Source organism: Aulostomus chinensis, chromosome 2, assembly GCF_037954235.1.
Source record: "Aulostomus chinensis isolate RoL2024-O1b breed Wild chromosome 2, RoL_Achi_v1.0, whole genome shotgun sequence".
Classification (NCBI taxonomy): domain Eukaryota; kingdom Metazoa; phylum Chordata; class Actinopteri; order Syngnathiformes; family Aulostomidae; genus Aulostomus; species Aulostomus chinensis.
This window is the reverse complement of record NC_141321.1, coordinates 1,481,352-1,502,249: the sequence shown is the minus strand read 5'-3', so window position 1 is coordinate 1,502,249 and position 20,898 is coordinate 1,481,352. Positions and strand designations below refer to the sequence as shown.

General features: G+C 43.0%; 1 protein-coding gene across 7 annotated transcripts in view; it reads left to right on the top strand.

Moving 5' to 3' along the window:
* The first annotated feature begins 5,082 nt into the window (after positions 1–5,082).
* LOC147268734 (uncharacterized) overlaps positions 5,083–20,898 on the top strand; it is a 38,961-nt gene continuing 23,145 nt past the window's right edge. Inside the window, exons 1-9 of one of the 7 annotated variants that reach the window (XR_015118988.1) lie at positions 5,083–5,226; positions 5,486–5,763; positions 6,680–6,920; positions 16,606–16,651; positions 16,905–17,186; positions 17,723–17,797; positions 18,250–18,330; positions 18,608–18,682; positions 18,803–18,880. Coding sequence is in view for 3 of the 7 variants with exons in the window: in XM_086222426.1 (XP_086078552.1) it covers positions 16,613–16,651; positions 17,112–17,186; positions 17,723–17,797; positions 18,250–18,330; positions 18,608–18,682; positions 18,803–18,880 (423 nt within the window). In the remaining 4 variants the exon portion in view is untranslated. Of the gene's footprint in view, positions 5,227–5,485; positions 5,764–6,679; positions 6,921–9,145; positions 9,457–16,605; positions 16,652–16,899; positions 17,187–17,592; positions 17,642–17,722; positions 17,798–18,249; positions 18,331–18,607; positions 18,683–18,802; positions 18,881–20,898 lie in introns of those variants that run through there. The other 6 variants (XR_015118990.1, XR_015118989.1, XM_086222426.1 and 3 more) reach the window with 6 other exon arrangements.

Below are 20,898 nucleotides of genomic sequence, written 5' to 3'. Positions count from 1 at the left end.
CACACACACACACACACACATACACACACACACACACACACACACACACACCCCAGCAGAAGTGTCTGGATGTGTGCTACACCTCGGTACTGCATGCAGAGCTAAACATTAAACTGTAAGGGGAGCAACTGAGATGGAGTGAAGAAATAGCAGCCCGACACCGAGGGCAGTTGATGATGTCAGCAGCTATAATTCAGATGATATAGATGGGTCTTTGTCCATGTTTCCATAACAATGAGAAACTCCCATCAGTCATTTTTCTAACAGGCATACAAGCCAGCAAACCCCAGCAGTCGCCATTGTTTCTCTTTGCAGTGACATTTGCAGGGCCGACGCAGCCTTTCACCAGAGATGATATTGAATGATATTTCTTCTGGCATGTCTGCCCTTCTATGCACGCCGGTGGAGCAGGGATACATGTAGCTGCTCTCCGTCTCCAGACACAGACCAGCCCTCTTGGCCATGTCTGGTGCATGTTGGAGGACAATACAGCTTTGGTCCACTGCTATGGACCAGGCATCTAAATCTTATTATTGAATCGCTGAAAGTGCATTCAGGCTGGAGGTTGTGGCTGGAGGTGTCTGGAAGAATGCAAGCATGTGAGTGAGGAGACAGTTGACAAAAGGAGCAGTTAAGCAGGTGTAGCCACTAAAACATTGGGTTTGATGCTTTTTGGTTTCAAACACTCTTAGACTCATGGCTGCAGAGGTGGAAGGAACAGCTACCGCCTGTTGCAACATCCCCTGTTGTTTCTAATTATGGTTTAATCTGGCAGTCATGTTGTGTGTCTCCAGTTCTATAGCACTCACATGATGTGCCATTTCTGCAGTGACCTTGATCTGTCAATGCAGGCATCACTTCATTCCCTCAGTGAGTAGAATGTGTGGGCTCTCCTTCATATGGCCAATCGGACCTCAATCTTAATCACCTCCACTGAAAGACAATGAATTAAAAAAACTCTCATTCTTAAGTTAAGAAAAGTAATTTTGTGTAACAGGAAGGGAAAGCTCTGCACATTTATCTCAGCTCTCGGTCTGATAGAAATGTCATTTGCATCTCAGCTCACATCTTCTCCCTCTGTCTCTCTCTTGGCTGCTCTCGCTGTGCTTTTTCCCATTTTTGATTCTAACAGTCTCCTCAGCAGAGCCAATTTATTGGCTTCGGACAACACAGCATGCTGACAGAATCATTCACTTGCAGATTTCTTTAGGAGCTCAAAAACGAGTAAAAGGATACAATAGGATTCTGTTCAACATTTATGACGACTTCAAATGCAAGACTTTGAAGCAGTTCCATTAAAACAGGTTCACACAGTTCAATTTGATTATTTAATCTCAAAGAGGTTTTAGCTGCTTTAGGTAGCATTTTTACTGTATTTTTTCCATCTACACACTTCTTGTATGCTGTTTACAGCATTTTCTCTGAATCATATTTCTGTAAAGGTAATGGTTTTGTTCATTAAATGTTTTCTTGATCCTTTACAAGAAGACCAAATTTATTTCAATGCTAAACCCAGAAATACTCCTCAACACCTGACAAGAGCAGCAACACTGACCACACTAGTTGCCTGAAACAAGTTTGTGACCATGCAATGTATTGCTCTACTTTTACTGTGGCTCAGGACGGTTATCATGATAATTTAAAAAAAACAAAAACAAAACTCAGAGCTTGTCCTGCTTGTGCTGCACATGGAGCATCGTGGACAGCTCCAGGCTGCCCTTGAGTCCCAGTGGACATTTGGGCCAAATTTGGAGAAATTCAACTTAAATTTTTCCAGAGACATGGTGTTAATGAGACAAGGACAGATGGACAGACGGGTGCCTCAAAAACAAAATGAGCACATCTGCAATGGGATGCAGCTGTTTGAGCCAGAATAGAAAACAGTGTATCCTGTCTAAAACCTCCTGTGCCACTGTGTGTTGAGTATAAAAAGCAAAACCTGACACGCTAGACAGTTTGTTGCACAGAACCATCTGAGAAGTCCATCTGAGAGGAGCACACACTTTCCTGAAACACTTGACAGATGATTGCACAAACCATCTGTCTATCAGCATCTATCAGGTTTGATCAGCCAATCAGATCCACTGATCAGTCGGTAAAAGAGTGAGAGTTTCCACAGAGAATGTCTTCAGTGGTCTTTGGTCTTCTTCTAAAGTAGATTAACCCTCCACTTGACCTGATGTTTTAGTAGCATCCACGCTAACCTTCTCAAAGCACCATGATTGGTCTGAACAACCTATGGTCTTGACACAAGCACATAACTCGAAACCTGTTATGAGCTCATAATCTATCAAATCTGCAGCCAGTATTTTTAATAAATGTAGGCAGTCAGTCAAAGTCCTCTGCTTCGGTCACTGAAGCTTTGAGTCTGCACATGTCAGCCTCTGTCACTGATGCCTTCGCCCATCCGTCATACACACTGCTCCAAACAACGCCATCATCCATCAGTCCGGTAGCGCGCAGGAATCCCTGTTTTTTTGCTGTTTGACCATCAGCAGGCTATCGCTCTGAGGTGCTGTATCAGCCTGCATCACTGTCAAGAATCCACCTAACGTGTTCCAATCCATCACCTGGGCTTTCCAGCCTTAACTTTCATGAATCATTGAGTAGGGGCTCTCCTAAAAGATCCTGATGTCCTTTGGGTCCTTTTCCACCTTGCAGCATTAACCCTCAAACACCAATGTCGGATGACTTTCACCCACACGATTCTTGTCATGTTATTTTCTAGGCTCCCCCGTGGTACCTTTTCTCATTTTATGTGACATTGCATATTGGGAAATTAAAGAGGAGTACTTCAGTTTGACACAAAGTGTAGTACTTTAATTTATTTTGATGAAAAGTATATTTTATCAGGAATATTACATCAGATAAAATATACCTGACATTAGAAATGGTGTTGCTGATTTTAACATTATGGTTCTAGGGTTAATGGTGACAATATAATTGTTCCTTGGGATCTGAAAGAGCCTGAATGTGCCTACGAGATGTAGCATCTGTCTGTCTTCCTCATGCACCTGCTAATAACTGCAGCTGAACACAGGCACTGCTGAGCAGATGGAGAAACACACTGACAGAATAAAAATCTGCCCTTCTTCTTGTTTTGGAAAAAAGACAGTTTGAGCAACGTCAGTGCAGATTTTTCAGTCCTTGCAGAAGCCAAAAACACTCTACAGAGAAGCTGAATGCCATGGCGACAGCTGCTGCTTCCGCTTCACCTCAATCCTCCTGCTCAAGGTCAGCTGAGGAACTCTGAGTAAAGCTCTCAGACTTGTCTGAAGATTAATTCAAATTCTTTCCCCACATACTTTTACAATTTGAGATGCAGAAGATCAGCCCCTGTGACTAGAGTGAAGTCCTTGTAGTTGTGTATGTTTTTTATATGGATGCAGGCTACGATCGCCAACTGTCTGAGGTGGAAAAGCTTGTATGAGTTGAAGTAGCAGAGAAATTCACCCTCTAGAGCTGAAGGTGGCGCTACAAGCGGGACGCCAACATCCTGCTGAGTTAGTGATGGGAGGACCAGCCAATGGCGGACCAGCTGAAGGCTCAGGTTCCAGCTGACATGTTTAACCCCTACAGCAACATTCCAGCTAGCGGGAGATTTCTAGATAGATGATATGGTGAAGTGGGTCCAGGCTAGGAGGTTGTGCCTGGGGCGACCAGTGACGGCACTGTGAGCGCTGACAGTTTGGTGAACAGAGGCTGGAAGCAGATACAACATGGTGGCAATCTCTGCAGGGGGGTGTCCACACATCCGACACCTTCTCTTTACTGCAATATCTTCGGAACGTCTTGATGCAATTTCTCCAAATTGTCAATAATGTTAACTGGACTTACAAATGGATGGAAAAGATTTTGCTGGTCAAAGGTCATGTGACAGGCACATGTCACTGTGTTACTCAACTGCATCGTGATATTTCTTTTCCTTCATACAGGGTTTATACAGGGTTTATTTAGTTTATCCAGTGGTGCTCAACTGACCGCCAGATGAGGTCCCAAGATAAATCCGTGCAGTACTGAAATGATTAATTTGCTGTTCCGGTACACAATATTAATCTTTGGGACATGTCTGTAATTTCCTGTGAGTCATTAGAACAGTTATCAAATTGAACACGAGAGATGTGCTGAAACTGACAACAACTTTTAGACATCTGGCACAATTGAGTTCCTCTAATTAGAACATAATTAGAAGTCCAATAGGACTTATTCTGTCATTCAAGGGTTGACTGAAACAAGCCTGTGCTTGCTCCTCTACTTGTCCAATTGTCTGGTGGGGCTTATTGTGCTGGAATAAGCCTCAATGAACCCAATTCACTGCTATTCACATCAAAGTGTTTTGCTGTGTACTTTGATGTGCTGTTGTGATTTGCCACTAAACTTATGAACAATCATCTGTACAAACCCTACAAACAGACAACTTCATTGGTGATGCTTGCCTGGTAGTATATTACACTAAACTCCAAATGGTACACTGAAGTATGTTTCTCTACACATTTCAGGTGAGAAATGTGTAGTTCAACAACAGAATCTTAAAATTCCTAAATACTAGGTAACCATGTGACTGGTCTTGTGGACTAGTCAGCGAGTGGTAGACTGACAGACTGAGATCCAGTCCAGGCAGAAGCTCATTCACTCACTATCAGGCTCATCTGTGGAATATCGCAAACAATTTTCATTTTGGTCAAACTACACAAATGAACTGTGCTGTGTGAAAACATGTATGTAGTAACAAGCCTATGATATAAATGTAAAATTTAAACTCAGCATGTATTCTGTCTTCTCTTGGGAGGCACAGACACTATTTTAGTGGTGTGGTTTATTCTACATGCAAATTTGCTCAGGATGACATCATTAATAATGCAAATGAGCTGAAGATCTTACAGGGAAAATGCCCACATGGACATGGTTGCTGTGTGACAGCTGAATAACAATTGTTTATGGTTTGGATGGAAGAATTGTATCTGACTCCAATCTGAGGAGAGAAGGGGGGGCACTGCTGGAACCTCCTGGTATAAGTGGTGCTAAAAATAGGTCTGACACAGCCATTTTTGTGGAGCGACTAGTTTTTCTGGTTGGTGAGGACATTTCAGGTTTAAGTCATGAAGGTGGTTTAATTTTCAGCTGGTTTCATCACCATGGCAACCCACGCCAGGGACACAGGAAGTGTTTCCCCAGGAGATTCACTCTGGCTGTTCTCACCAGAAGAACTCCTGGTTTCTCATCGGTGTAAGTCAACAAGCAATTCTGCTCCTCTGCACTCTCTCTCTGAGTGACTGTGTGTGTGACTTTGTGTGTTTGGCCACCCAACCCCCACAGCTCTGTGCTCTGTGTGTGTGTGTGTGTGTCGGGGGAGGGGGGGCACGTGTCTGTCTGCTGGTCTCTCCTGTCTAGACACCAGTGACAAATATATGTGCTGCTGCCATCAGTGTGTTAGGATCCATGCTGATCTGATCACGGTGATGCTGCGTATGTCATGTCTCCACAGGTGTCCACATGTGTCTCCACAGTGGACTGTGCGTGTCATGGCTCCACAGGTGTCCACATATGTCTCCACAGTGGACTGTGCAGACAAGAGACATAAGAGACATCCAATCACAACTGGACCATCTGTGACAGTTGGTGCGAGAGATGAAACAGGTTTCTGTGTTGCTGTGGAAGTGGAGCGGTGGATGATCTGAAAGATCAGCTGATGGGGGAGAGACAGTTCCCAATAACAGAAAACTTAAAACGCAAAAGAGAGAGAATCACGATGATACAGACCAGGTGAGTTCCTCTGCATGTTCCTCAAAAAAATAACTACCAAGGTGTATGATGCAGCTGTGATATCTCTCTCTTTGGGCGTTCACCAACCACACTGCCATAGAGAGCTCCTGTTCGCCAGACCTAAGGTATCTTCTGCTGAAATGTAGGCCTCTCTATCTGTTAAGGGAGTTTTATGTTGTTCACACCGTGGCTGTTTACGTACCTCTTCAAGTTAACGCTTAGCTAGTGCCACCACAGCTGCACTCAGCTATTGGCAGGCAGCAGGACGCCCACCCAGAGGGTGCCTTCATTGTAGCGGGGGACTTCAATCATGCCAACCTAGGAACTGTGCTCCATAAATTCCAGCAGCATGTGGACCGTTCCTCCAGAGGTCCCCATATTCTGGGCCAGGTGTACGAGGAAGGATGCGTACAGAGCATTCCCCAACCCTTCACTTGGACATTTTGACTACCTCTGACTGTTTCTGGCACCTGCATACAGGCCCCGCATTCAGAACAGACCCACCAAACAAACAATAAGAATCTGACCAGGTCACAGTGACCAAGGAAATAAAGAGGTATGCAGTGAGGTCAAAAAACTTCTAAAGGCATGCAACAATGCTCTAACCCTCCTATTGTCCTCAAATATTACTAACGCATTTTAGCCTAGGGGTCAATCTGATCCCAGGGATATTCGCCTCCAGAAAATATTTTCCAGAAAATTATTGACCGAGTTCTTGTGTCAGGCACTTTGTTTATTTGCTGAATACATGAATAATCACTTGATAATGAAAACTATTTGCGAGGTAGAATGAATTTATCTTAAAAGGTTTTCATCCAAATCTTCTCACATTTACTGGCAATATTAAAGTCAAGTCAAGTCAATTTTATTTGTATTCGCCAAATCACAACAAAAGTTATCTCATGACACTTTACAGGTAGAGCAGGTCTAGTACCACACTCCTTCAATGAATCTACACCCAACAATTCTCCATCAGCAGCACATCCTGCAACAGCGGCGACAAAAACCTTCCTTTTAAAAGGCAGGAACATCGAGCAGATCCAGGCTCAATGGGGACGGCCTTCTGCTTTGACCGGTTGGGGGGAAAGAGAGCAGGAGAGCGGGACAGAGACAAAGACAGATGATGGAGGAAGACAGATATGCAGAAGGAAAGGGAGGTGAGTTCTACTTCAGCAGGTGTGAGTACAGTCGGTCACACATACACACACACACACAAACACACAGACACACACACACATACAAACACAGATACACCTTCATGCCCATGGTGCAGGAAAAGTCTCATGAGAGTATTGTGTGTGAGTAGTATGAACTACGACTCAAGGTCACAGCGGCCGTCTCCGAAGCGAAGGTCCCCTCTGCCAACCTCTCGGTCCAGGAAAGGAAGGCCTTGAATGCACTGAGCAAAGATGAGAACATCACCATCCTTCCGGCTGACAAAGGAAGATGCACGGTGGTCCTTGACACAACTGACTACCAGGACAAGATCATTTCTCTTCTCAGTGACATTCACACATATGAGACCTTAAAACGCGACCCCACCAGCAGCTATAAGAAGAAAGTGGTGGAACACCTACAGAAGCTGCAAAAGGGGGAAATCATCAACCGCTTGGAGTATCACCGCCTGTACCCCGGAGACACAGTTCCACGGATTTACGGCCTCCCCAAAATCCACAAGGAAGGTGCCCCGCTCCGACCCATTGTCAGCAGCATAAACTCCGTGACGTACAACATCGCCAAACACGTCGCCACCATCTTAGCCCCTTTGGTAGGGAAAACCCCCCACCACGTCCAGAATTCCATGGACTTCGTGAACAAGGTTAGAGAACTCAAGCTGGACCCAGATGAGACCATGGTGTCCTACGATGTGACCTCCTTGTTCACCTGCGTCCCTACCGTGGAGGCTGTGGAAACAGTGAAGAAACGCCTACAGCTGGACAACACCCTCAGCAACAGGACCAACCCCAATCCGGACCAAATCTGCCAACTTCTGGACCTTTGCGTGAACACAACTTACTTCCAGTACAGAGGGAAGTTTTTCAGGCAAAAACACAGCTGTGCCATGGGTTCTCCCGTATCTCCTATCGTGGCCAACCTATACATGGAAGAGGTGGAACAGAGGGCCCTGACTTCCTTCAGTGGACCCTCCCCCACCCACTGGTTCCGATACGTTGATGACACCTGGGTGAAGATTAAGGTTCAGGAGGTACAACCGTTTACAGCACACATCAACTCGGTAGACGTCAGCATCAAGTTCACCAGAGAGGATGTGAAAGACAACCATCTGCCCTTTTTGGACTGCGACGTCTACATTCAAGAGGACAGGAGCCTGAGGGTGGATGTGTACAGGAAACCCACCCACACTGACCAATACTTGCTTTTTGACTCTCACCATCCTCTGGAGCACAAGTTAGGTGTCATCAGGACGCTGCAACACCGAGCGGAGACCATCCCCACCAGCGTCCAAGGCCGGAAAAAAGAACAGCAGCATCTGAAAAGAGCACTTAAAACTTGTGGCTTCCCTGACTGGACCTTTGTAAAATCCTCTTCCAGGTCCAGAAAGGAGGAGAGCTCCAGGAGGAGGGAAGATGAAGAAGGCAGGAGAAAAAACATAGTGATCCCCTATGTGGCAGGGGTTTCTGAGAAATTAAGGAGAATCTATAATAAGCACCGCATCCCTGTGTCTTTTAAACCAGACAACACTCTGAGACAAAGACTGGTTCACCCCAAAGATCCCACCCCTCACAGCCAGAAAAGCAATCTGGTATACGCTGTCAGATGCAGTGAGGCCTGCACGGATCTCTACATAGGGGAAACCAAACAGCCCCTCAACAAGCGCATGGCCCAACATAGAAGAGCCAACTCTGGAGGACAGGACTCAGCGGTTTTCCTCCACCTCAAGGAAGAAAGCCACTCTTTCCAGGACGACCATGTCCAAATCCTCGACAGAGAGGACAGATGGTTTGAAAGAGGAGTTAAAGAAGCCATCCACGTCAGGATAGAGAAACCATCTTTGAACAGAGGAGGTGGACTGCGACATTTCCTTTCACCTATTTACAACCAAGTCCTTTCAAAGCTTCCCCAAAGAGTTCAGCTGAAAGACCCATGTGGAACGGCTGATGCCAGCACAGCCCATTAGCATCTGAGTGGTCGGTGAAACTCCCTAACGACCACCCCTGAAACTCCCTGACACCTCACAACAACTGTCGTTTGGGGAGGCCAGGTGAGTCTCGGGAGGGTCGTTTCCACCACAATAGCACTGACCACTCCCACATAGGTTTATAAGCTGGAGCTTCCACACTCTTCACTAGAACTGAAGAAGCCTCTCGGATGAGAGGTGAAACGTCTTCAAGATAAACTTACGTCCAGTTGACCAGATTTTACTTCGCTTCGATCTACGATGACCTGGATGAATGAGAACCTACACAGACATCTCAAGAGAGTATTGTTTCCCCCTCCCCTGTGTCACATTTTTAGAAAAAAGGAGGGAGACACCATGATTTTTTTTACAAGGTAACTGATGTAAAAACTGCTGCCAAGTACCCCACAACAAAGGATGTCTGATCCAGAATCAACAATCTTCAACATCTTCTATGTCGACTCATGACGTCTTCAACAACTGTTCGCCACATTTGCACCTGACCATGATACTTGAGTGTGCACACAGAAGTTCAAGGAGGATCTGAAGTATCAGTGAGTCCTTCATTGTGTAACTAGGAATGAGGTACAGATAGTGAACCTTTTACCAGTGCGGGTGTGGTATTACCCATATTAATACTACTAATTTGTTTTACTTTGTGTTGAAACAACACACTGTCATCACACAATTGATCGAACTTTAACTTAAAAGTTACATAAAAACAAGAATACGACTTCCGGTTATGGCGCGATGCTGAGCGGACGTATGCCATAGCTTCTCCGTAAAATATAGAACTTTGGACAACCAAACGGTTAAAATAATCCTGTACAGCAGTTTGTTTGTTTTTTTTTCTCCTCCTCGCTCTAAAGTTGTGGTGTGATTCATTCTCAATGGCTCCGAAACCAGCAAAACAAGCTCAAAAACCTGCGAAAACGGACTCCACACCTGATCATGTACTGCAAGCTAACAGCGTGGCTATGGCTAGCGAAGAAACAACAGGTGCTAGCCTGATAGCAAGCCAAGACCAAGTCCTGACCGCTATCCAAGCAATGAAAGAAGATTTCACGACAAGATTTGACGGACTACTGAACGCAATACAAAGTGTGAAAAGCGAATTGAACGAGGTCATTATGCGGGTCACGGAAGCGGAGGATAGAATCAGCTCCAATGACGATGATATCGCATCTCTGCTAGCTCAAAATGCTACCATGAAAACGACCGTGGAGAAGCTGGCGCTTAAAGTTGACGACCTGGAAAACCGCAGCCGCCGCTCCAACCTTCGTCTGCTGGGCCTCCCCGAAAAGAAAGAGGGGTCTGACTTGTGCACATTTCTGGAGAAATGGTTAACCGATGTGCTCGGAGCGGACAACTTTCCAGGGCCGCTCGTGATCGAGAGAGCACACAGAATCGGCCAAATCAACGTAACTGACCAACAATCAACGGGGCGACCCAGAGCAGTGATAATGAAGTTCCTTAACTATGCAGACAAGAAGTAATGAAGGCTGCCAGGACGAAGGGCCTGCTGTTACTCGACAATCAGAGGATCATGCTCTTTCCCGACGTTTCCGCCGACTTGCTTAGACGGAGGAAAATCTTTGACCAAGTGAAGAAGGATTTGGCTTCTCTCAGCATTCCAGATCTACGGTTTGGGATTATTCACCCAGCTAAACTCCTGGTTACTCTCCAAGGGAAACGGCACGTATTCGACACCTCGGCAGCGGCAGAGAAATTTATACGGGGACTACAACGAGCAGGCTGTGGGTAAATACTAATATCGCCTTATTGACACTAACACAGCTTGGTCTGCTGTATTTTTTTTTCTTCTCTATCTTTTTGGCATAATAGGTAACGAGCAGAACTGTGCAAAAACTCTAATATGCCTTTATAACACTACTGCTCGGCTTATGTTGGTTAATGTTTGGCCTCTAAATATACAATGGACTGTAACCTTGTGAAGCTGCTTGCAGGCTAATAACTGATTTATAATGTTTGGTTGTCTTAGCTTTTCATTATTTTTGCTTACAATTTTTTTTTTCCTGTAGGGCTTGGCCTATTGTGTTAGGCATGCTGTTCCTCGACACACTGACGGCTGGTGTGGACCAGCAAAGCGCTATGGTTGGGCCCCGTTACGGGATTTACATATTGTGGGGTGGGGGGGGGGGGTGTTTTTCAGTTGAGAAAATTCACCCAGTTATTGTTCAAATGTTCTTTCTCTGTTTGTTGTAGTTGCGCATCTCTGTAGTTTTTTCCCCCCCCTTTCTTTGTGTTTTGGTGTAGTTCCTGTTAGCAGCCAACTTAACTTTATCCAAGAACGAGAAGAAACAATTTATGACGTCTGAACTTCAGTTTACCTCTTGGAATGTAAGAGGTCTAAATAGCCTTGTCAAACTAAACCAAGTCATGGGTAGGATACGACATTTAAAAGCTAAGATAGTCTTCCTACAGGAGACCCATTTAATCTCGGAGGAAATTGTCAGGGTGAGAAGGAGATGGCATGGTCAGGTGTTTTCAGCATCCTTCAGCTCTCACTCACGGGGAGTAATCACCCTTATACATAAATCATTACCTTTTCAACTTATCAATGTTACTCAAGATAAATTTGGCAGATATCTTATTATCCAATGCCAAATTTTCTCAATCAGACTAAACCTGGTTAATGTATATGGGACAAATAATGACGACCCCACCTTTTTCAGAAATCTTTTCTTATCACTAGCCACTTTATCTGGTCACCTTGTCATTGGTGGGGATTTCAACTGTGTACTTCAACCAGAACTGGATAGGTCTACTGGGGTAGACACCTCACACAGTCAAACAAGGAAAGAGTTATTTCTGTGTATGAAGGATTTTAACTTGATTGATGTGTGGAGAACCTACCAGACCTTCTCGAGAATTGACTATTTTCTAATCTCAGCTGAATTAAGACCCTAAATTACAAAATCCTGGTATGACAGTATCTTAATTTCAGATCATGCCTCAACCTCATTTATATTCAGACTGCCTGGCAGGTTACACCACTCTTTAAGATGGCGCCTGCAAACAAGCTGGCTGAGAGACCCTGAATTTATAAAATTTATTGGTACACAAATTGATCTGTTTTTTGAATACAACACTGACCAAGCATCTGCGTGTGTAAGGTGGGAAGCTTTTAAAGCCTTTTTAAGAGGCCAAATGATAAGCTTTACAAGCTTTAAGTACAAATCCCAAAGACGAGAAATGGAACAACTTGAAAAAAAAAATAAAAGAAATTGAAAACCAAATTTACCAGAATCCTAACCATCATCAAAATATGGAGCTCCATAAACTGAGGGCGAGGTATAATGCTTTATCCACAAATAAGGCTACAAGGAGCCTGTTAAAACTAAAACAATCCTTTTATGAGCAAGGTGAAAAGGCCAGCAAATTGTTGGCATGGCGCATTAAACAGATGCAAACAGAAAGAACAATAAACTCAGTTCAAACAGACAAAGGGGTGTTAACTTCTGACCCAGTTGAAATTAACAACACATTTCTAAATTTCTATCATAGATTATATCAATCTGAATACTCAGATTTAGCTACAAACCACCAAAAGAACTTTCTAGACTCTCTAGATTTTGTCCCCTTAGATAAGGACTCTGTGGGCTCTCTGGAATTTAATCTTGGTGCCAGGGATTTGTCCGAGGCTATATCCAATTTGAATGGAGGAAGGACTCCTGGGCCAGATGGGATACCAATAGAAATAATTAAATATTTGTATCTAAACTGATACCACCACTACTTGAAATGTATCAAGAATCATTCAATAATGGAGTCCTTCCTCTCTCTCTTAATATGGCAACAATTACATTACTATTGAAACCTGGGAAGTCACCGGATCAATGCGGATCTTACAGGCCAATATCCCTCATCAATTATGACCTTAAAATATTGTCTAAAATACTGGCTATGAAGTTGGAACGTATTTTACCCGAACTGATCCACTCGGACCAGAATGGATTTATACAGGGAAGGCAGGGCTTTCATAATATAAGGAGAGTACTTAATATTCTCTTTGAGAGGTCTGGGATCCCTGGCTACGCTGTCCTGTCGTTGGACGAAGAGAAGGCCTTCGATAGGATAGAGTGGTCGTATTTGTTTGAAGTCCTACAGAGGTTTGGTATTAAGGAAAATTTCCTTAGGTGGATTCGCCTTCTCTACTCTAACCCGCAAGCTGAAATTTTGACCAATGGCCTGGCTTCTAACTCTTTCAACCTTAATCGAGGCACAAGACAGGGTTGCCCCTTATCTCCCCTGTTATTTACCCTTGCTATCGAGCCCCTGGCCATGGCAATCCGTAATCATGACATTATAAAGGGAATAACAGTTGGTGGTACTGAACACCGCATAGCCCTTTATGCGGATGATGTTATTCTATTCTGCTCCGATTTAAAACAAACCTTGCCAGCCTTGCTAAATTTGGCACAGGCTTTTGGGCTCTTCTCAGGTTATAAAATAAATAATAGTAAATCTGTAATAATGTTTTTGACAGAAAGAGAGAGACTCAGCCCTCCAGTTTCGACTCCATTTGTAATATCAAAAGAAGGATCTAATTATCTAGGAGTTAAAATCACGCCAGATGTTAATGAAATTATCTCAGCGAACTATAACCCCCTTACAGATGCTGTTACACAACTTATAAATAGGTGGACAAAATTACCTATTTCTTTGATTGGATGCATTAATATCCTAAAAATGACAGTTTTGCCCAAATACCTCTTCTAAACGATCCCACTCTCTCCTCCTCTCTCTCTCTTCCAATCTTTGAAGAAAATATTTTCAAACTTCATATGGAACAATAAGCGACCAAGACTTAGGCTTTCCTTGCTCTATCTTCCATACGACAGAGGTGGGTTGAAGCTACCAAATTTCTTGTGGTATTACTGGGCAGCTCAGATTAGGGCAAGCATGTTTTATTTTGTTGAGGATCACCCCCCAGTGTGGGTAACGATTGAATCTCACTCGATTTCACTTCCTTTAAATCTTTACATATACTCGGCAGAGGTAAAAAGATTGATCAAACAGACAAAAAATCCCTTTCTGAAGAATTCAATAACGATTTGGCATAAGGTTTTAGCATATACTGATGTAACACAACAACTATCACGATTTTCTCCTATTTTTGGCAATGACAACTTCCAACCCGGCAGGGCAGACTCAGGCTTTAAACTTTGGTCCACTAAAGGTATATTTAAGGTGGCTGATCTTTACATTGGCAGTAAATTTATGTCATTTGAAGAACTCAAAGCCACATACGATATTCCCACAAAACACTTTTTCAAATATCTCCAATTACGAAGTTTTATAATGTCTAGACAGGGTAGTAGTTTGGAGCTTCCCCCTTTCTCTTCATTGGAAGAAATAATTTTAAAACACTGTCAAGGTAGGGGACAAGTGACCATATTATATGACCTATTCATCAGCAAGTGCAAAGAATCTTCTAACAATATCTTACAAGCATGGAGGATGGACTTAACAGAGAATATAACACAGGAGGAATGGACACAGGCTTGCTCATTAGTTCAAACTCAAACTGCAAACACACTCCAAATTACTACAATATAAGTTATAATATTTTAATATTTCCAGTTATAATATAAGGTTAAGCAGGCAGTATATTACTCCAGCTAGGCTACACCACTTTAACCCTAATATTCCTGACACGTGTATTAAATGCAATCACCAGAAAGGGTCATTGATTCATTGTATGTGGGAATGCCCCCAAATTTCTTGTTTTTGGGGAAAGGTTGTGGATCTAGTCAGTCGCATTATTGGTAAAGAGGTTCCATGTAACCCTAAAACATGCATTCTAAATATTTACCCGGATGATTTTGTCGCTTCAAAAAGCCTAAGATCCCTCCTGAATATTTGTTTTCTTGAAGCTAAAAGGTGTATTGCCCGTTCTTGGAAGGATCAATCTATCAGTGGAATTTCTCAGTGGTTGAAAGGAATGTCCTTTAATTTTGCCCTTGAAAAGATAAGTTATTTCACTAAAAATAAATTGAAAAAATTCTGGAAGATTTGGCATATTTTTTACAACTATCTGGAACAAAATGAGATACAAACTGAGGCTTAGATTGGAAAACTGAATTGATTGTAAACGGCTTTTTTTTTCTCCTGTGTCCCTAATCCTAATTTATACATTTGTTTATTGTTATTTGCCCATTCTGTTTGTCATGTCCTTGTATTTGTTTATCCCAAAATATAATAAAGAGATGTTGGAAAAAAAAAACAAGAATACAATAAAAAGAGTGAAAAGACCTGAGTTCATGTGTTTTGTGCTCATTGAGAAGTAAGAAAGTGTAATGAGTGACCACCTCTGCCTGTGTGCCTCCGTCTGTTATGACTCACATTTTAAATGTGTGGCACATTGATAAGAGCTTACCAGTGGCCCTGCCCCAAGCTGAGCCTGTCACTTTTTTACCTCAGTGTTGTTGCCTTTTCTTGCCATTTTTCTCACCAGTCATTCACCAGGAGTTGCATTATGCTCAAGGAATCATTCTAAAATTCTCAAAAACAAACATCAGCTGTTCCAAAAGTTATGAGGGAGTTGTATTTGTCATGGACAACAGGAATCTATCACAGAGTCGACCCACCTGCTGTGAAAAGGGTCCCTCGGAGGGCATGTACGTCTCCTCTGCTGCTCGCGCTACTTTCATAGTCCCGCTCAAGCAATGCGTATGCGCATTTGACGTCCGTGTGCTGTGATTGGCTGGCTCTGGTTCTGCACCTGCACCATGACCTGCACATGCGCCAGTCGCGCTAAGCATTCTGGTCAACGTAGTCCTATTGTAGCAGCCTTTCAAAGGAGGCTCAAAACAAATAACTAGTTGCCAGCTAATGTTATAACACACAGGTAGAAAATGGACCGAATCTGATTGAAAAGGAAATATATTCTACCGGGTTCTGATCAGACGGCTATTCCAAGAAGAACAAGACGATTATGGAAAAAAGGGTTAGTCTTGTTTGCTTGAACATGATAATGTTAACATAATAGTGCTATTGCTAAATAGCTGTTGTTGATAAATGCTAGCTAGAAGCTATCTTCTACAAGTGTTTTACATTTTGCATTTTTGATATGATCATGTAACCCAAGCAAGCCTTTTCTGTTTTAGTGGTTCTCAAAGTGGGGTCCCCAAGGGGTCCTTGAGGGAGTTCCAGGGGGTCCTCATCAATGATAGTTAGGAACCAAATGGACCCTTATGGGTATGATATGTAAGTGTACAAATGGAACCAAATTGACCCATTTGTACACTCTCATTGTCTAATTGAATATACCTCCTGATACGTGATGCAGATGTTTATAACTCTTGATAGAATAATATGACACCAAATGGAACCATATTACACTTTAGCCAAAGATGTGTAAGGGTCCAGTTGGTTACCAACTCACCATCATTTAGCTGGGGACCACCCCCTCAAGGACCACTGGATGTGAACTACTGATTTAGATTCATGTATTTTCTCAGAAGGGGAACCACATTTAAACCCCTTTGTGTTTCCAAAAAAATATGAATATGAATTAAGTACAAAAGGACACCCAATGTAAACAACCCATAGTGCATTCTTGGGTTTAAATCCTTTTATTAGACCTTTTATCTTGCATGCACTGTCTTGTGCTTCTCCTCTGCAAACTGCTTAAGTGTTCAATCAATCAATCAATATTTTCTATCACTTGTACCCAGGAAAGCAATGAGAGAGACCAGCACTGATAAGCAGAACCCGGATCTGGTAAGTCATGAACTTCAAATATGTATAGGTAAGACTAGACCTCACTTAAACTATTGTATTGCCAGATGCATCTCCTGTAACGGGGGTCTTCTCCAATATCCAGAAATATGTGTAACCTGCGAGTACATTTTGGAAATGACTATATCGTGAGGGATCTTGCAATATGCTTTTTAGACTGTTGTTGATATTCACATTTTGGTCAAATTTGTTACAGTCATTCCAGTGAAACTGTTCTCTCTTTTGTTTAGACAAGAGCCCATGCCAGCTCTCATGCCTGTACCCCCCTCAGTGAACCATCTTCAGAAAGACTATCAGGACCTACAGAAGAGGCTATCAATGGAAGTTTCAGCTGCTGGAAAACTTGAAATAGCAGATCTTGTCGATGGGCTATTTTGGTTGGTAGACTGTGAACAGGTGTTAATTTCTCCCCCCCCCCCCCCATTGTATTTTATTCTTGTAGGTAACAGATGATTCTGAAGTTGAACCTTGGGTTCCTCTAAGTGGACAAGAAAGTTTGTCTGGAGCAGAAAACTCTGTAAGTTTCAGCCGTAAGGTGGTGTTGATACAGTGTATTCTTTAGCAATGCTTTCAATAATCAAGCCTGTATCACTAACATTATAGAACAATATTAACATATTTGCTTTTTGCTGGTATCAGCCAGCCAGCTCAAGTTTTGTTGAGCATTTTGCAAATTGTAATCGTGTGTTTACAGCACTTGGTGTAGCAGTAGAATAGGTTTAGTTGTAAAGTAGGATGTGTGTGGGGTTTGTCACTGTTCAGATCTTTTTATGTATTACAATTTAGTACGCCAGCGATAGGTTAGGGATAGTCATGGTAACACAAGTGGTGTATTATTGGCTGCAAAAACTACACCTGTATCTCCCTACTAACTGAGCTGATACTTCTAATTTTGATACTTCTAATTTATCTCTTTAATCAAGCTTGGAGGGAAGGCAACTGGTTGGATTAGCATCTCACACGTTACTATTGGTGAGCACTGTTGGTGGATGACGACTGTGCATGTAACAAAAGTTAATCACTATTTTTTTTCTTTCTTTTTCTTAAACACAGAACCTGAATGAAAATTCCTCTCACTACGACTCTGACAATGGCTTAGAAGATGCACATGATAACAGCCACATTACAGTAGTATACTGCAGTAGTTCCCATCTTGGTCTCAGTTCACACTTGTAAATAACTTCATCTTAACACCCTGAAGTACATTGTTACTGTACCATATCTTTATATTTATTTGAAATATGTTAAACCTTCCCCCTACAGTCAATGTCTTGAAAGAAAACCTGTATCCATTATAGGACTGATTGAATTGTTTATTTTATACTTGGCGTTTAACCAATATAGCCTGTTCTATTTTTGGTGAAGAGACATTGAAGAGAGATCACACCAAGTATATCACAACTCAGGTCAAGTATAGAGGGTCTAAGTGGCTAAACTGAAGTGATAGTGATCAAATATTTCCCTTTGAGAAACCCTGGTGTGCAGAACATTGTAGGTTTTTTCTTAAACATATATTAAGAACTAGGCAGCTTGGCTTGTAAACCATCTATTGATTTTAATTTTGTAATATGTTTCTTAAGGTAACTAGTGATGATGATGATTCAGAACCATGGAGACCTCTTAGTGGACAGGAAAGTGTTTCAGGAGGAGCCAAAGTCTGTGTAAGTTTCAGCTGTGTGGTGTTTAGTCGAACAATTTATACTATAAACCTCAGCAAGAATCCAGCCTAAAGCCTCTTAAACAGATGCTTGGCTCTCACAATTGTTAAATGTTTCCACCTAAGTGTCTGTATTTCACATTTGGAAAACCTGGTCAACACGTAAAGGGAAAAAAAACTCTAAAGCCAGGTGATTGGATACATACAGTTTGATCAAATCTGTGTTTTTTGGGGGGATAATTATAATTAAGTTCATCAAGACTTTGTATACTTATTTACAGAACCCAAATGACAATTCCTCTCTCTACGACTCTGACAATGGCCTTGAAGATGCACATGATGTAACTCCTGTTATCGTGAGTATAGTGTACAGTACATTTCATGTTGTATTTTATTTAGCTAGCGATGTTGCATCTTACGTGCAGTTTGGGTTGCAGACTATAAATGGGTTTTTATTTTGTAATCTGGTTCTCTAGGTAACCGATGATTCAGAACCTGAACAATGGACTCCTCTCAGTGGACAACAAAGTGTATCAGGAGGAGCTGAAGTCTGTGTATGTTTCAACTGTCTCAATGTTTTCCATGTCCTATCCAACATAGCACCTGCTCTCTTTGTCTTTGATTGTAATGCTCCCATTACATTGACCTGGCTGTGTTTAGACCATGAAGTCTGCACTCCTTGTCACATTCACCATCCCATGGGGCTAGGAGCACTGAGTTAGTGTGTGTGTGTGTGTGTGTGTGTGTGTGTGTGTGTGTGTGTGTGTGCGCGTGTGTGTGCGCGTGTGTGTGTGCGCGTGCGTGCGTCTCTCTGTCTGCCTGTCTGTGAAACATCTATAATAAGAATTTGTTGTTTTTTAGGGCCTGAGCCAGTCCCTGGCGAAGACCCTATTATGTTTCGAAGTCACACTCGCCACTTCAAAAGTAAATTTGACCCCCTAAACATGCATGAAAACTCACCAAATTTGGTAAGCACATAGGGTGCGGCGAAAAATTCGATAATTAAAAAAAAAAGAGGCGCTCTACTCAATAGCGCCACCTACATACACAAAAAACCACGCCACAGACTGTAGGAATGTCCTACAGACATGGGACAAACACCATTGAACTCGTCTCATCAAGACGGATAAATCATACACTCACACCCCTGACCTAACTGTAACAGGATGTCCACAATTTGGACACAAATGTCTAATTTTGGACAATTTTGCGCCCCGAACTAAATCTATCTCCTCCTAAACCGTAAATGCCAGGGCTTCCAAACTTTCACACATTACTCTCCCAACTGTGCTCTTCAAAAATCTTTAAAGGCTAATATACTACGCGCTCGGTTTGGATTTTATGAGCCGTCAAAGTGGGGGAGACACTTTTGGCCTTACAATGGAAGTCTATGGGGAGAGCGTGTCCTCTCAGGGTACATACTCTCAAACAAATGCTTCTCACATCTACACCATACATTCCACAGCTTTTAAAAACACACCACTGTATTCCTGACAAAAATCCCTAAAAAAATATGGTATTTTGTGTGACTTTTGACCAACGTATGCCGACTTATTCAGCTTTTCCACACTACATTTCTCTGAATCCTCCACTCTCTCCACTCTAGCACAGATCAGACACAGTGCAGCGGGGGAGGGGTTCTTAAAGGGCCAGCTGGCAGCTCTGCTCTCAGCTCTGCTCTCAGCTCTGACAGAGATGGCAGAGAGCGAGCAGAGAAGGGAGGGGCTCTTAAAGGGCCGGGTCTCAGCTCTGCACTCACACTGTGCAGTGCACTGAGGCTCGTATCTCCTAAACTACAAGGCCTAGGGATTTGCCGATTACACCGTTGGATTCGGGCCGGTGTCAAGGACGCGGCCGTAGGCCGCGCGGGGGCTCAGGCCCTAACAACGCTGCTTGCAGCTTTAATTAGGGCCTGAGCCAGAAGGTACTTCTGGGCGAAGACCCTATTATGTTTCGAAGTCAGAGAGACACGAAGTCAGCGCTAAAAGCAGTAAAAACACACACTTAGGAGCATCACAGGCCTCTAAAAACATCACAGGGGGGTCCGGGGGGGGACGGGGGGTGAGGTCCCCCATTGAAACCAATGGTGGCAAAAATTATATCTGAAATTGCTGCGTTTTAATATTATTATTATTAGGGCCTGAGCCAGAAGGTACTTCTGGGCGAAGACCCTATTATGTTTCGAAGTCAGAGAGACACGAAGTCAGCGCTAAAAGCAGTAAAAAAACACACTTAGGAACATCACAGGCCTCTAAAAACATCACAGGGGGGTCCGGGGGGGGACAGGGGGGTGAGGTCCCCCATTGAAACCTATGGTGGCAAAAATTTTATCTGAAATTGTAAAGTTTTTTAGGGCCTGAGCCAGAAGGTACTTCTGGGCGAAGACCCTATTATGTTTCGAAGTCAGAGAGACACGAAGTCAGCGCTAAAAGCAGTAAAAACACACACTTAGGAGCATCACAGACCTCTAAAAACATCACAGGGGGGTCCGGGGGGGGACAGGGGGGTGAGGTCCCCCATTGAAAACAATGGTGGCACAAATTATATCTGAAATTGCTGCGTTTTATTATTA